This window comes from Mauremys mutica, chromosome 4 (assembly GCF_020497125.1).
Source record: "Mauremys mutica isolate MM-2020 ecotype Southern chromosome 4, ASM2049712v1, whole genome shotgun sequence".
Taxonomy (NCBI): Eukaryota; Metazoa; Chordata; order Testudines; family Geoemydidae; genus Mauremys; species Mauremys mutica.
The window spans coordinates 129,099,692-129,114,557 of NC_059075.1; the positions used below are offsets into that span (position 1 = coordinate 129,099,692).

At 53.1% G+C, this 14,866-nt stretch overlaps 1 protein-coding gene across 2 annotated transcripts in view; it reads left to right on the top strand.

Moving 5' to 3' along the window:
- Nucleotides 1–386: 386 nt before the first annotated feature.
- Nucleotides 387–14,866, top strand: part of KIF21B (kinesin family member 21B) — a 79,639-nt gene continuing 65,159 nt past the window's right edge. For both annotated transcript variants that reach the window (XM_045014650.1, XM_045014651.1), the window contains exon 1: nt 387–699. In XM_045014650.1, the coding sequence (XP_044870585.1) occupies nt 659–699 (41 nt within the window). In that variant the 5' untranslated portion in view covers nt 387–658. The remainder of the gene's footprint in view (nt 700–14,866) is intronic.

Consider the following 14,866-nt stretch of genomic DNA (forward strand, 5'->3'; position numbering starts at 1 on the left):
CACCCCCCAGGGGAGGGGAATGGGGGCGGGGTCTTTCTCACTCACCAGGGAGACGGGAGTGGGGGGCTGAGGGAATAGCTTTTATTGGGCCAATTTCTGCTCTGGTACTGAACATAGCGTGACCAGCTGTCCTGATTTTATAGGTGCAGTCCCGCTATTTGGGATTTTTTTTTAATATAGGCACCTATTACCCCCCATCCCGATTTTTCACACTTGCTGTCTTGTCACCCTATACTGAACAGCGGCACCACTGGGGGGTAGCGGCAGAGCGGGTGTGTCACTCAGACCGGGTCACAGGCCCAGCCTTTTAAAGCCGGCCCGGCCCAGCCCGGCCCCGCCCCCCCCCCGGTGCGGATTGGCTCGGCTCCACGCGCCGCAGCTGGGCTGGCTCCGGCGCTCGGCTCAGTTTCAGGCTCCGCCGCTTGTCAGTTTCACGGCGGAGCTTGCGCCCGGCTCAGCATCTCTCCGCGGGGGCGGGGGGAGCAGCGCCCCGCTCAGCCCCGCGCGGCCGGAGCTCAGTATGACCTCGCCCCCTGCAGCCGCCGCACACACCCCCTGGCTGCGCCCGTCCCCAGCTGAACCGGGGCGGCTCCGGCCCCGGGACCCCCCGCCCCGCCTGCAAGACACGCCGCGGCTGGGGTGGTGAGAGGCCGCGGGCATGGCGGCCCCCGGGGACTGCTGCGTCCAGGTGGCGGTGAGGTAAGCGGCCGCGGTGCGGGGCTGGCGCCGAGAAGTGGGGTGATGGGTGGACAGGGGGGCAGACAAAGGTACCTTGTGTTGCTCCAGCCCCTTCTGCGGGCTCGCCCCTTCCTCCTGCTGCTGCGGTTTCATGGGGTTAAACAAAGGTGCAAAATCCTGGGGGGACTGCATGGGGGTGGGGTGCAGATCAATACTGGTCTGTTGTGTGCCTTGCACTGGGGGTGGGTTGTGTGAGCTTTATCTGGTGTCTGGCTAGGCACTGATCAGCTCCACAGCAAGACATTGTTCTGGTTTTTGCCTAGGGGGTGTTGTGTGTGTTGTCTAGGATGTGTGTTTCTGATGCACAGATCAATATTGTTCTGTCTTCTGAGAAAACACTGGGCTGCTCTCTGCCTCTCTCAATCCGGGTGCGCTGACCATTCTAAAAGATAACCAGTGAGGAAATCCTGTATTTCACACACCAGCCTAGCTGTTTGCTGGGTTTCCTCTCCGACTTGCGTGTCCTTGTTATATTTTTGTAGCCAAACAAAGCCCTGGGTTGGTACAACGAGAGTTGCCTGTTTCCCTGAGGGCTGGATGACCCCCTTTATCTCTCTCCACCAAAAATCCCTTTCCTGGTCTGACAGTTTGGGGGGGGGGGTTGTTTTGTTTTGTTTGGCAGGAGCTGCTCCTTTTTGTAATAATTTGGTGTTAATCTGTTGTAACCAGGACTCTTCTCTTCCCTGGGTCTGAGTGGCCTTCTGGAGGTGGGGGAGAACATCCCAAATGTCATTGTTGAATGTCAATACTGCTTTACCTTGTTCTCCCCTGCGGGTTTCCGCTTTGCAGCTTTCACTCCTCAAATTGCTTGTTTCATGGCCATTTTGTGTGTTTTAAATGCAATCAGTGACAAATGTGGCTGCAGCAGTCCCTTTATCCGCCCCGAAGGTGCGACTCTCCTGCTTTAGTGGGAAGGTTGGAGACAGTGCATCATTTCAGCATCCTTTGTGCTTCCTCCTGGCCCAGGAACAATAGGGAAGAGATTTTGCATTTGATTTTTTTTTTAATAAGGGATCCGTAAATGGCACCTACATTGTTTGCAGTTAATGGGATTATTGTGAACTGTGCTGGGTGGCTCTAGGTGGTGTTAGGGTGAACGGGGCATTAGGGAAGAAACTGCGGCAAGATTTCTAGTAAGGTATCGGCACTGGGTCTCAAGGAGGATTGCAGAGCCCTTGTCAAATTCGGGGGTTCTTTGTTGAAGCCGCCGGGCTGGGTGTATTCTGAGTGCAGCCACTAGGATCCTGGAGCCGTCTGTCATTTTCATTGCTGCTCGTTGCCAAGAAAGGAGGGGTGGGGTGAGGGAGGGAGACCCCACTGTATAAGTGCATCTTATTGAGGTATCATGTGGAAAGCACACCAGAGCTGATGCTCCATGGGGAGACCAGCGCTGGGGCAGGTGGGAGGGGATGCAAGTCCTTTGCAGGCTGAGCCGCTGTCCTGGTGTGGACGATAAGCTCTGACTTCTGGCCCTGGGCAGCACTTCCCCTTCGGCTCGGTCTGCACAGAGGTGACCATCTGCCCCGTGCTGAGTGGTCACCAAACCCGGGAGCCTGGCTGCTGGATCACCCTGTTCAAGTGACCCTGGCCTGGGCTCTCTTAAAGCCCCAGTGCTGTGCACGCTTGTACTAAAACCACCGAGGGTTCTGGGGGTCTAACTGAGGCAGGATTGGAAGCCCTGTTATTTAAACCTGGTCTTTCTGGGGAGTTGGTCTCCATAGGAATTCTCTGAAATATGGTCCAGCTGAATTGGTTTTGAATCTGATTGGGCCAGGCTGTGTAGACAGAGCCCAATAGTCTCTCCAAATTCTTGTCCCTGCCTTGGTTATAGTGGTAACCTCTCTGTTTTCCATTGTCTTCTGTGATGGGGGTGAGATCTCTGCCCTCAGGGAGTGCTGCACACCCCTCTGGGAGACGGCTGGCAGCTAATGCTAGACTGATGATGCAAGAGACTATTTTAAATGCAGCATTTTAAATGCAGTGTGTCTGAGAAATGGCCATCAATGGGAGCTACCCTGCACCCCAGCTTACCCAGATCTCCTGTGTTTTTACCTGGGATGCAACTCTTCCCTCCCCCTAGCTCAGGAGAGGATGAACCTGGTGGCCCTGGTTCTGATCTAGCTTGAGCTGGTGTAAATCTGGAGTGGAGTCAATGAGAACCCCTTAAGTGGAGCAGCCCAAGCCCCTGACATCAGGGGGAGGGCCGGATACTGCTGTGGGAGACAAGACCTTGTCTGCTCTGGAATCTTAGCCCAGGTAACCTGCACTGTTACTCTGTTGCACTGGTTTAAATGGTCTCCCCTGGGGGGTTACACTGGTGCCCCTACACTCCCATGTGTGCCTGAGCCCAGAGGTCTCCCACTGGTCAGAGACCTACCTGTCATTCATCTTGCATTTCTTTCAGGACAGATCCTCTAACAAAAGCCCCCAATCTGGGCTGTTGGGGGCTTCCCCTTTCAGAGGTGAAAGGATGGCTGTAGCCCCGGAGGAGGAGTGTTGTGGGCCTTTATAATCGGCTGTGCCCTAATCCCCATTAGCCTGTGTCTACTAGAGGGGTTATTTTAATTCTCAGACTCACGTGGGAGCATTGCTGGTGGGTGGCTTTTGAAACCCCTCAGTGGCCCAAGGATGTGCAGAAGAGCTGGAGGGTGGGGGGGAGTGTATGTGTGAGCTCTGTGGGTTCTCAGTCTGATCCTTACCCAGTCTGCCCTGTGCTCCATTGTCTTTAGAGATGAGCCTCTCCTAGCTCCAGATATTGGTTCATTTGCAGCTGATCTGGCCAATGAAAGCTGGTTTGGGGGTGGCAAGGGGTGAGTGGGGTGCATGCTTTGGAAGCTGAAGGTGAATTGGCAGGACAAAGGAGGGGATTTAGAAATAAACTGTAATGATAAGGCCAATGGGACAGCGAGGCAGGATTGCAGCACTGTGCCGGAACAGTGCAGACAGGTTCCCGAACACCGGCCTGGGCCATGGAAGGTCCTAGCGCTTTCTGGCTGATACAAACACAGAGCTAGGACTGGGGTTTCAGTGTGTTGGCCGGGGGAGGCTGTCCAACTACCCTGCAAACCGTGCTGGGCACTTGGAAATCTGTAGCGCATTATCTGCTAAGACCCAGACAGACACTAATGACTCTGTGCCCTGGGGGGTGGGGTGCTGAGAGCTTTATCCCCATTTTCAATCAGACTGTGGGATCACAGCCCTTGGATTGATATTAAACCTCCCTTCTCCAGCCAGCAGGGAGCAGCTGGACTCTGGCATGCCCCCCTCTGTGCATGAACGGGTGCCTGTGTATGCAGAAGTGGGGAGACGCATCTCTGCAGCGTGACCCTATCTGGGAGGTTCTGGCTCCCTGGAAGGCAGAGGGGTTTGAAAAGCTGCCTTTGGCATGGGAAAGAAGGGGGTGCAATGGCCAGAGGTTCTACCCCCACTTAGCTCATGGGTGCACAAAGTCAAAATTCACCCAGCCAATGGCTCATTGGGCTGCGATCAAGGCAGGTCAGTTTCATAGCTCTGGCAAGAGAACCATGTGGCCAGCATCCTGTCCAACTGCCCCACCCCGCCCCAATGGATCAGGTACCTGGTACGCAGCTGGGTGAACTGGAGGTGGCCTTTCAGGGTGAGATCAAGCGACACTTGAACCCATGACCTTCAGGACTTGCAGTTGAGCATTCAGACCCTGCACCTCAGTCCATGGATCCACCCTGACTCAGAATTCACAGGATCTTTGGGGTACCCCTGGCTTCTACTGTGCTACATGGTCCCACCAGTTCCTGTGGATCCTGGGGCCACACAGCTATGGAGGTGCTTGTATGGCCCTCCTGAGTGTGGCCTCCCAAGAACACTGCTCCCAGGAGCTGCCTGAGTGTGGCTGCCATGTGGAGGTGGGAGCTGCGGCATCAAGGGAGAAGGAGCCCGTGGTCCATGGTTCTGGTTCGGACCAGGCTGTTAACCCCTTATGCCCACTGGTGAGCAGTTCCTTGTGAGAGTTGGTGCTGGAGCCAGGGCTCCCTGAGGGGAGGAAGGGGCTTTGCAGACTGGCCTTGTAGGGAGGATCTGTCAGGCTGGATGGGACACCACCGAAGCTGCTCCAGCACCTGCTTGGAAAGTCCAGACCTGTGGAATTGAGTTTTCAGTGCATGGGGGAGGGGAATCCCAGCGCCATCTACAGAAATTGGCCTGCTAAACCCAGGGTTGTGAGTTCAATCCTTGAGGGGCCCACTTAGGGATCTGGGGCAAAAAAATTGGTCCTGCTAGTGAAGGCAGGGGGCTGGACTCGATGACCTTTCGAGGTCCCTTCCAGTTCTAGGAGATTGGTATATCTCCAATTATTACCTAAATGCAGCAAAACCCTTCAAAAAAACCAAACAAACAACAACACCTGATCCAGATCAAAGAGCCCAGCTTCCAAAAGCAACAGGGCGAGAGACGAGTTTGTTACATGGATGCACTTTACGCATCAAAGCAAAATCCAGCTAAGATAATGGTGCTTTCTTGAATGGCTGCTGGTTCCAGGCACAGACAGGCGTATGACAGGCAGTGATGTGGCCAGCTTCTGTTCATGTAGCTGAGCTGGCCTTGTTGGCTCCCCAGCTCGCTGCTTATCCAGATGCCTTTTTAATCTCCTCTCATGATAACGCAAGCGAAAAACCCTCCTTTCTGTTTAAAATGCCCAAGGGCTGGACTGCCTGCTGTTCTGCTGCAGAGATGAAGCCAGGCCTGTCCTGCAAACTTGAGGGCAGAAGGGTGAGCAAACCATGGGGTTTAGGCCCCTTTTTGGTTCATCTAATGACGTGCAGTAGGAGGAAGGCCTATAAGCTGCTAGTTTTGCTTTTGTTTACTGTTTTCCTACTTCTTTTACCGCTGAGAGTCAGGTTGTCTCTCTTCCCTGGATGACTGTGTGTGTGACCGCAGAACGACTAGGTTTATGATATCACAAGTCCCAAGGACTCACTGGTCATCAACAAACCGTCAGGAGCCTGCCCTCGGAACAGGGCTGGCGGTGCGGCCGCTGGTGGACAGACTCCAGGCCCCACTGGACTCATGGGAGCAGACCCAGGCTCCCTCTCCCATGGCCAGGCCGGCCCTCCAGGCTTGTTTGTGTCAATAGAGGATGCCCCCAGGTCCAGGAAGCAGATCCACATGGGGCTGGTGTGATGGAGCCCACTGAGTGCTGTTGTTTCTTTGTGTGCCCTGGGTTTGATGTATGTGTGTGTGTATGGGGGTGGGGGTGTCTGGGGAGGCCGGGCAGGGGATTTGACCCTCCCAGAGCTGCTTTGGGGTAGGGGAGTTCTTCACAAAAGCATCTGTGCTGCATGTCAAAGAACTTTTCAAATATCTTTAAAAAAACAAAACTACCCCCAAAGTCCCTAGCCCAGCATTTCCTGCAGCAGCTGAGCGTGCCCGAGAAGGGCCAGGAAATGGAGCTTGTGAAATTGGGGAAGGAAGTCGAGTCAGATTTCAAGTTTATTTAAACCCTGCAACCTCCAGACCTCAGGCGCTCTTCTAAACACACTGCTGAAACACGCAGCCTTCCCCTAACCGGGCTGCTGAATCGCTCGTGGCCAGCCCGAGTGCCTGTTATCCCCACAGCTGCTGGGGCTGCACCCCTCTGCCCTGTCAGGTGGGAAGGGTGCACACCCCCTACAGCCACAGGGGCTGGCTCTGGTTTGAATTTGCCACTAGCTTTGCAGGTGGGGTGGAGAGAGATGTGTAGCCAGAGGGAACAGCCTGGGTCTTGTGTGGGTGCATAGAATCATAGAAGATTAAGGTTGGAAGAGACCTCAGGAGGTCTCAAAGCAGAACAGACCCCAACGAAATCATTCCAGCCAGGGCTTTGTCAAGCCAGGCCTTAAAAACCTCTAAGGATGGAGATTCCCCACCTCCCTAGGTAACCCATTCCAGTGCTTCACCACCTTCCTAGTGAAATAGTTTTTCCTAATATCCAACCTAGACCTCCCACACTGCAACTTGAGACCATTGCTCCTTGTTCTGTCAGCTAGTACCACTGAGAACAGCCGAGCTCCGTTCTCTTTAGAACCCCCCTTCAGGTAGTTGAAGGCTGCTATCAAATCCCCCCTCACTCTTCTCTTCTGCAGACTAAATAAGCAGTCTCTCCTCATAAGTCATGTACCTCAGCACCCTGATCATTTTCCTTGTCCTCCACTGGACTCTCTCCAATTTGTCCACATCCTTTCTGTAGTGGGGAGCTGAAAACTGGATCCAGTATTCTAGATGTGACCTCACCAGTGCTGAATAGAGGGCAATAATCGCGTCCCCTCAATCTGCTGGCAATGATCCTGCTAATGCAGCCCAATATGCTGTTAGCCTTCTTGGCAACAAGGACACACTGCTGACTCGTATCCAGCTTCTCGTCCACTGTAATCCCCAGGTCTTTTTCTGCAGAACTGCTGCTTAGCCAGTCGGTCCCTAGCCTGTAGCAGTGCATGGGATTCTTCCCTCCTAAGTGCAGGACTCTGCACTTGTCTTTGTTGAACCTCATGAGATTTCTGTTGGCCCATCTGTCTAGGTCACTCTGAACCCTATTCCTACCCTGCAGTGTATCTACCTCTCCCCCCAGATTAGTGTCATCCTCAAACTTGCTGAGGGTGCAGTCCATCCCATCATCCAGATCATTAATGAAGATATTGAACAAAACTGGCCCCAGGACCAACCTCTGGGGCATGCCATTTGATACTGGCTGCCAACTAGACATCGAGCTGTTGATCACTACCTGTTGAGCCCGATGATCTAGCCGGCTTTCTATCCACCTTATAGTTTATTCAGCCAATCCATACTTCTTTAACTTGCTGGCAAGAATACTGTGGGAGACAGTATCAAAAGCTTTGCTAAAGTCAAGATATATCACGTCCACCGCTTTCCCCATATCCACACAGCCAGTTATCTCCTCATAGAAGGCAATCAGGTTAGTCAGGCATGACTTGCCCTTGGTGAATCCATGTTGACTGTTCCTGATCACTTTCCTCTCCTTTAAGTGCTTCAGAATTGATTCCTTGAGGACCTGTTCCATGATTTTTCCGGGGACTAAGGTGAGGCTGGCTGGCCTGTAGTTCCCCAGATCCTCCTCCTTCACTTTTTTAAAGATGGGCACTACATTAGCCTTTTCCCGGTCATCCGGGACCTCCCACCATCGCCATGAGTTTTCAAAGATAACGGCCAATGGCTCTGCAATCGCATCAGCCAACTCCCTCAGCACCCTCGGATGCAGCACATCTGGCCCCATGGACTTGTGCATGTCCAGCTTATCTAAATAGTCCTTAACCTGTTCTTTCACCACTGAGGGCTGCTCACCTCCTCCCCATACTGTGCTGCCCATTGCAGCAGTCTGGGATTTGACCTTGTCTGTGAAGACTGAGGCAAAAAAAGCATTGAGTACATTAGCTTTTTCCACATCCTCTGTCACTAGGTTGCCTCCCCCATTCAGTCAGGGTCCCAGACTTTCCCTGACCACCTTCTTGTTGCTTACATACCTGAAGAAACCCTTCTTGTTACCTTTCACATCCCTTGCTAGCTGCAATTCCAATTGTGCTTTGACCTTCCTGATTACACCCCTGCATGCTCAAGCAATATTTTTATACTCCTCCCTAGTCATCTGTCCAAGTTTCCACTTCTTGTAAGCTTCCTTTGTGTTTTAAGCTCACCAAAGATTTCTCTGTTAAACCAAGCTGGTCGCCTGCCATATTTGCTATTCTTTCTGCACATTGGGATGATTTGTTCCTGCGCCATCAGTAAGGTTTCTTTAAAATACTGCCAGCTCTCCTGGACTCCTTTCCCCCTCATATTAGCGTACCAGGGGATCCTACCCATCAGTTCCCTGAGGGAGTCAAAGTCTGCTTTTCCGAAGTCCAGGGTCCGTATTCTGCTGCTCTCCTTTCTTCCTTGTGTCAGGATCCTGAACTCGACCATCTCATGGTCACTGCCTCCCAGGTTCCCATCCACTTTTGCTTCCCCTACTAATTCTTCGCTGTTTGTGAGCAGCTGGTCAAGAGGAGCACGGCCCCTAGTTGGTTCCTCTGGCACTTGCATCAGGAAGTTGTCCCCAACACTCTCCAAAAACTTCCTAGATTGTCTGTGCCCTGCTGTATTGCTCTCCCAGTAGATGTCAGGATGATTGAAGTCCCCCATGAGAACCAGGGCCTGTGATCTGGAAACTTCTGTTAGTTGTCCGAAGAAAGCCTCCACCTCCTGGTCTGGTGGTCTATAGCAGACGCTCACCACGACATCACCCTTGTTGCTCTCGCCTCTAAACTTAACCCAAAGACTCTCAACAGGCTTTTCTCCAGTTTCATACTGGAGCTCTGAGCAATCATACTGCTCTCTTACATACAGTGCAATGCCTCCAGGAAGGACAGGCTGGGGAGAATAGGTGAACAGTTTATACCCATCCATGACAGTGCTCCAGTCACATGAGTTACCTCACCAAGTCTCTATTATTACAGTCACATCATAGTTCCTTGACTGTGCCTGGACTTCCAGTTCGTCCTGCTTCTTTCCCAGGCTTCTTGCGTTCGTGTACAGGCACCTAACTAGCCAATTGCCCTGTTTCTCAGTATGAATCAGGAAGCCTCTCCTGTTGCACCCTCCTCCTTGTGTTTCCTCCCAGTATCCCACTTCCCCACTTACCTCAGGGCTTAGGTCTCCATACTCCAGTGAACCTAGTATAAAACCCTCCTCATTAGGTTAGCAAGCCTGCCTGCGAAGGTGCTCTTCCCTCACTTCGTTAGTGGATCCCATCTTTTCTTCTTCCTGGAACAAAATCCCAGGGTCGAAGAATCCAAAGCCCTCTCTCTGACACCACCTGTGTAAACACGCATTTACCTCCACAATTCGATCATCCCTTCCTGGGCCTTTTCCTCCAACAGAGTGCATGCTGATTGCAGCCCATCCCGCTGGCCCTGGGTGATGCTGAGCAAGAGCCAGGGCTGTGCTGAGAACATATGTCCCCTTGGAGCAGGGTTGCTGGGGGAAGGGAGCAGAAGCACTGCCAGGCCTGCTCAGGATGGGGCATTAGCATCTCTGCTGTCAAACAGGTGGTGCTAACGTTACCAGCAGAGATTGGCTGTGAGGGGCAGGGGGAGAGGATTAGGGTCTGGGCTTGGCTGTCTGTGATGTCTGAGATCTCCTATGAGGCTGGCTGGCAAACCAAAGAGGTTCTTGGCTTTTCAAGGCAGCAGGGGAGGAGTTGAATCCAATTCCACCTCCACTTACTGCCATTCTGGTGCAGGTGGCAGAATGAGAATTGGCCAACTGCTGTGTTAGAAGGACCCTGCCACCGGGTGCCCCCAGGGCAGAGAAGATGACTTGGGATTGTGTGGGAGATGCCAGGCCAGGATCTTGGTCTTTGTGCTCGTTGTAGATGTTGGCATCTAGCATTTGTTTGGTTTGTTATAGGAAAAAAAGATTGAAACAGTTGAATAAATAATAATTTTGTTTAAAGGAAGATGCCAGACCAGTATGAACATAGACACCAGTGATGATCCCAGGATTTTTAAACTGGGAGCAGTGGTGGAAACTGGCTTCTGAGTGAGTGATAACCCTTAGAGGATCCTAGCACTGGCATGTGTGGGCAAAGCCTCTTTCTGTGCGGATTCTCATAACCCTGGCCAAGGAGGAGCAGGCTGGGATCCCTGCTTCAGAGCCAGCCCTGGTGTGTTTCCAATGGAAAGCACCTGTATGTGGGGAGGGCTGTGGGAGTGCAGGGCGGGCACTGACGGGAGCCCAGGGAGATGACCATGGTGGGATGCCCTAGTGACCAAAGGAGGCAGCTCTGCAGTGGCCACAGGCGAGAGCTGAAACCTGCAGGCAGGCTGCCCATGTTGCAAATCCTCCAGTTGGGGAGCATCCCAAAGCCTCTAGCTGGCCCCTGGGACATGACATGGGGCAACATCTGCCGCCTCTTTAATCATCACTAGAATGCTGGCGGATCTCACCATCTATAGGAATGCCGGACTGTTGTGAATCCCGCTAAGCTTTGGGGCTCAGTGAAATCTTGTGGCAGTGAGTTCCACAGGCCGTGTGTGTGTGTGTGTGTATTTCCATCTCTTTGAAACATGCTGCTTTTTCATCCTATTGACTGTCCCCTCGTCCTTCCACTAGGAGAGGGGCTGAATAGCGGGGTCTGTGTCTCATTCGTTGTGGATGCTGCCCTCACGTCCCCTCTCTACGCTCACCAGCCCCAGTCCCTCAGACGAGCGGCTCTTGTGGCCTGTCTCTGAACCCCATCTCCCTCTGCTCTGCCCCCTTGGATATGGGCTGACCAGAACTGGGCCCAGGGCTCTAGGCCTCAGGGCTCCATTGTGACCCTAACTGCTAGACTGGCTGAGGGCTATCTCTGCAGCCCTGCTCCCTGCCTCCTCCATTTGGGGTCCACAGTGGGCTTAGTGTCATGCTGCTTAGATCCCTGTTTGCAGAATCCTGTGGGGAGGATGTTTTCCTGCGGTAATTAGATGATCGTTTACTCAAATTACAAGTGGAATTAGCTGCTTGGGGAGGTGGCAGCTGCCTTAGATGGGAATCTGAAGGCGTTGCGACAGGTGGGTCTCTGGGACATCACATCCGCGTTTGGAGAAGTTCACAGCAGCTCGGTTTATCCCCCAGGTGCAGGGGATGGAACAGGCAGCTCAGGCTGGTCCTGGTCTCTCACCCTCCATTGCTGGTCTGTATTCTAAACCCTGGGGAATGCTTTGTGGGCTGGGGGGAAGAGAGATAGTTAGGAACTTGGTGCTGTCTCCTGCCTGGAGAAGCTCCCCAGCCCTTAAGGGAAGAGAGCAATGAATGGCTTTTTGTGCCCTCATGGGTGTAACTGACTTCAGGCTAACCCCCAGAGTTTCACTAACCCTCGGGTTTCAAGTCCTTCGGTGCCTAGAGCCAGGGGTTCATATTACACGCTCTCCCACCTCCCACAGCCAGCCTGGGTCCAGCATGTTCCTAGTATTAACCCTTGACAGAGTGCTCCTTGGAGTGGGGCTCTCATAGAATCATAGAATATCAGGGCTGGAAGGGACCTCAGGAGGTCATCTAGTCCAATCCCCTGCTCAAAGCAGGACCAATCCCCAGACAGTGTGTTTTTTTTGTTTTGTTTGTTTCTTTGTTTTTTTTGGTCCTCTCAAGGATTGAACTCACAACCCTGGGTTTAGCAGGCCAATGCTCAAACCACTGAGCTATCCCTCCCCCCTGATGGCCCTTCCTGGGGTGGGAGTCTGTCTTGAAGGCCATGTGGCTGGCCCAGAGGGTCTTCCAAAGGCAGGAGTAAAAGCCCCTGTTCAATGGGGCCTGTATCGAAATAGGGATGGGTGGCCCAGAGGTTTAGGTGCTTGCCTGGCACTTAGAAGAACTGCATTCAATTCCCTGCTCTGCCACAAACTCTGTGTGTGACCTTGGGCAAGTCCCGCGGGGATAAGAGCATGGGGGTGAGGGTAAGGCCCCCTGGCTGTACCGTGAGGATACATGTTTCATGAGGCATACAATGATTTGGGGGAGGGATATAAATACCTTAGATAATCCAGTAGCTTTTTTAGTACTACCTAAAATAGTCTTCAGCATCCTGATCCAAGCTAGACCCAAGACTCCTTCGGTCTTGTGAGCAGCCCATTTTCTGCAATTGAAGAAGAATCAGTGTCTTGTGATTTGGGATCTGAGCCAGACCAGAACAGTGGGCGCTGTGTCGGCTCTCTGAACCGGTGGGAAGGGGTCGTTCCTGATCTGATGGGCCTCTCTGGTCTGGCTCCCTGTCGGTGGTGTCTATGTGGCCTCCTGCCCTTGGCCAGGTTAGATACAAAGTCCTAGCGGGCTGACGTTGTCCGTTGTCACCGCGGCCTTAGGAAGTCAGGCAGTCCTGCTGCGGCTCGGGGCAATGCCCTCTCAGGATGGGGTGAGTGAGGCTGAGAACAGGGTGCCTGCAGCCTGGCAGGGCCAGCGCTAATGTAGGCTGAAAAAGTGTGTGTGTGTGTCGTTGGCTCTGGAAATGAAAGTGACGTCTCACCTGCCTGTCCTCCCCATCTGGTCTGCTCCCTCCAGACCCACTGTGAGCCTCTCGGGTTCTGCCCTCCCAGGCCTGGGGGAGCTGCAGCCAGGCTCCCTGGGTTGGGGGACATGCCCCGTTACTCACAGGATGGGAGTGGGGAGGAGAGAATAGAGCCACCCCAAGCTGCGTCTGCAGCACCCCTGACTGGCTACTCTTCCCCAGGGGGTGTGATTTCCCCCTAGGCAGGCTGAACGGCAGCCCCTCAGCGACTGGCTCGAGCTGTGGTCCCAGGTTCTCAGCCCAGTGTGGTGTGAGCCCTGCGCATGGCAGAATAGGAGCCCCTCCCACCCCCACGCCCCTCCTGGGGCAGAGAGGAGGGGACGTGCTGTGATGCTCTTCATGCTACAAAACCACTGGGGATGGGGTTGCAGGAGGGGGAGGTGACATGGGCTGGGGAAGGGGATGAGGACACAGAGCTGGACAGGCTGGAAGGAAAATGAGGGAAACTCAGTAAAAGCTCCTTGGAAAATGTAACTGTTCTAGCCAATGGCAGGGGCCCCAGGAGCTGCGGGACCAGCGGACCCTCCGCAGGCACACCTGCGGGAGGTCCACCGGAGCCACCTGCCGCCCTCCCGGCAACCAACAGAGCGCCCCCCGCGGCATGCCGCCCCAAGCATGCGCTTGGCTTACTGGGGCCTGGAGCCGGCCCTGGCTGCAAGGGAATTGTTGCCTGGTGCCATCTGACCCAGACTAGACAGGGACAACTTGATCAGTCAGTTTCTCTTTCAGAGCTAGTCAGTTTCACTTCCGGGTTCCCATGCCCTAGCAGAGTGCTGTGGTGTGTTTGGTGTCCATTGCTCCAGAGAAGTGGTTTAAATTGGCCGCTTAAAACGGTCATAGGAACTCACCGGGGGGGCGCAGCGTCGAGTCACCCACCTAGGGTGACCAGATGTCCCGATTTTATAGGGACAGTCCCGATTTTTGGGTCTTTTTCTTATATAGGTTCATATTACCCCCCACCCCCTGTCCCGATTTTTCACACTTGCTGTCTGGTCACCCTACACCCACCCTTTCCGCTGCCGGCTAGGAGGGAGTCGGGTGACTCATTCCGGTGCAGTGCAATGATACTGGAAGGATAAAGAGCACCTGACTTGCTCAGTAAAAAGTCACTTGCCTTAGATGTGTGGCTGAGACGGAGTTTCACAAAGCTGGCTTCTATCAGCCACATTAAGCTACGTTTTTCACGTCAGTTAGAAAAAATATCTCGTTGGTATTGGGTTTTGCTAAACCTACATTTTGGGGCTAAAATACCTGACAGTGCCCCCTTTGATTTAAACACGATAGACTATTCCAGGGTCTGGGAGCCTCTTCCCAGGAGTGACAGGCATCATTCACTGGCTTTGCGATTAGTACATTGAAAAATTATTTAGGGGCTCATTGAAAGTCAGTGGGATTTAGGCATCTAAGTCCCTTTGGTGCTTTTGAAAATGTTACCCCCTGTATCTACCCCATGTGGAAATGCCTCCAAGTTCTCTAGACTCGCTCTTTCATGGTGCATTTACAGCATAAAGTGGAGCAGGTGCTGTTTGCGATGCTCCGTCTCCGCACTATGAATATCTCCTGCCCCATCTCCATACCCAACACCTCCAGCTCCAAAGCATAGACCGTTACCCTGACACATCCCAAGTAACTTCAGTAATTGACAGCAGTAGTAGACTCTTATCCTCTATGCGGACCAACCAGTAGAGGGGACAAAACACACTTAGCTATTCCTATTTGGTGCCTTTCAGCCTTGCACAAGAAGAACCAGGTAATTTCCATCTGAATAACCTTAATTTTATACTAAGGACGAAAGAGGTGTGTGTGTGTGTGTGTGTGTGTGTTATCCTCCTCCTTTTCCTGGGCTTGGATCTCGCCTGGAAAAGGAGCCCCCCATGGAGATCAGGGCTAGTCCATGGGATGCACCCTGCAAGGTGGAAAACGGGGATCAGGCGACATTTTAAGGCTACAGGACTGTTGGGCTGTGGCAGTTCTGACAGTGTCACCCTGACGGTTTAGCAATGTTAATTATGGTCAAGCAGCGTAATTGTGGTGGAGGTCCTGGGAGAAAATGACAGAAGGCAAAGCTCTAAAAAGATACCACCCTGC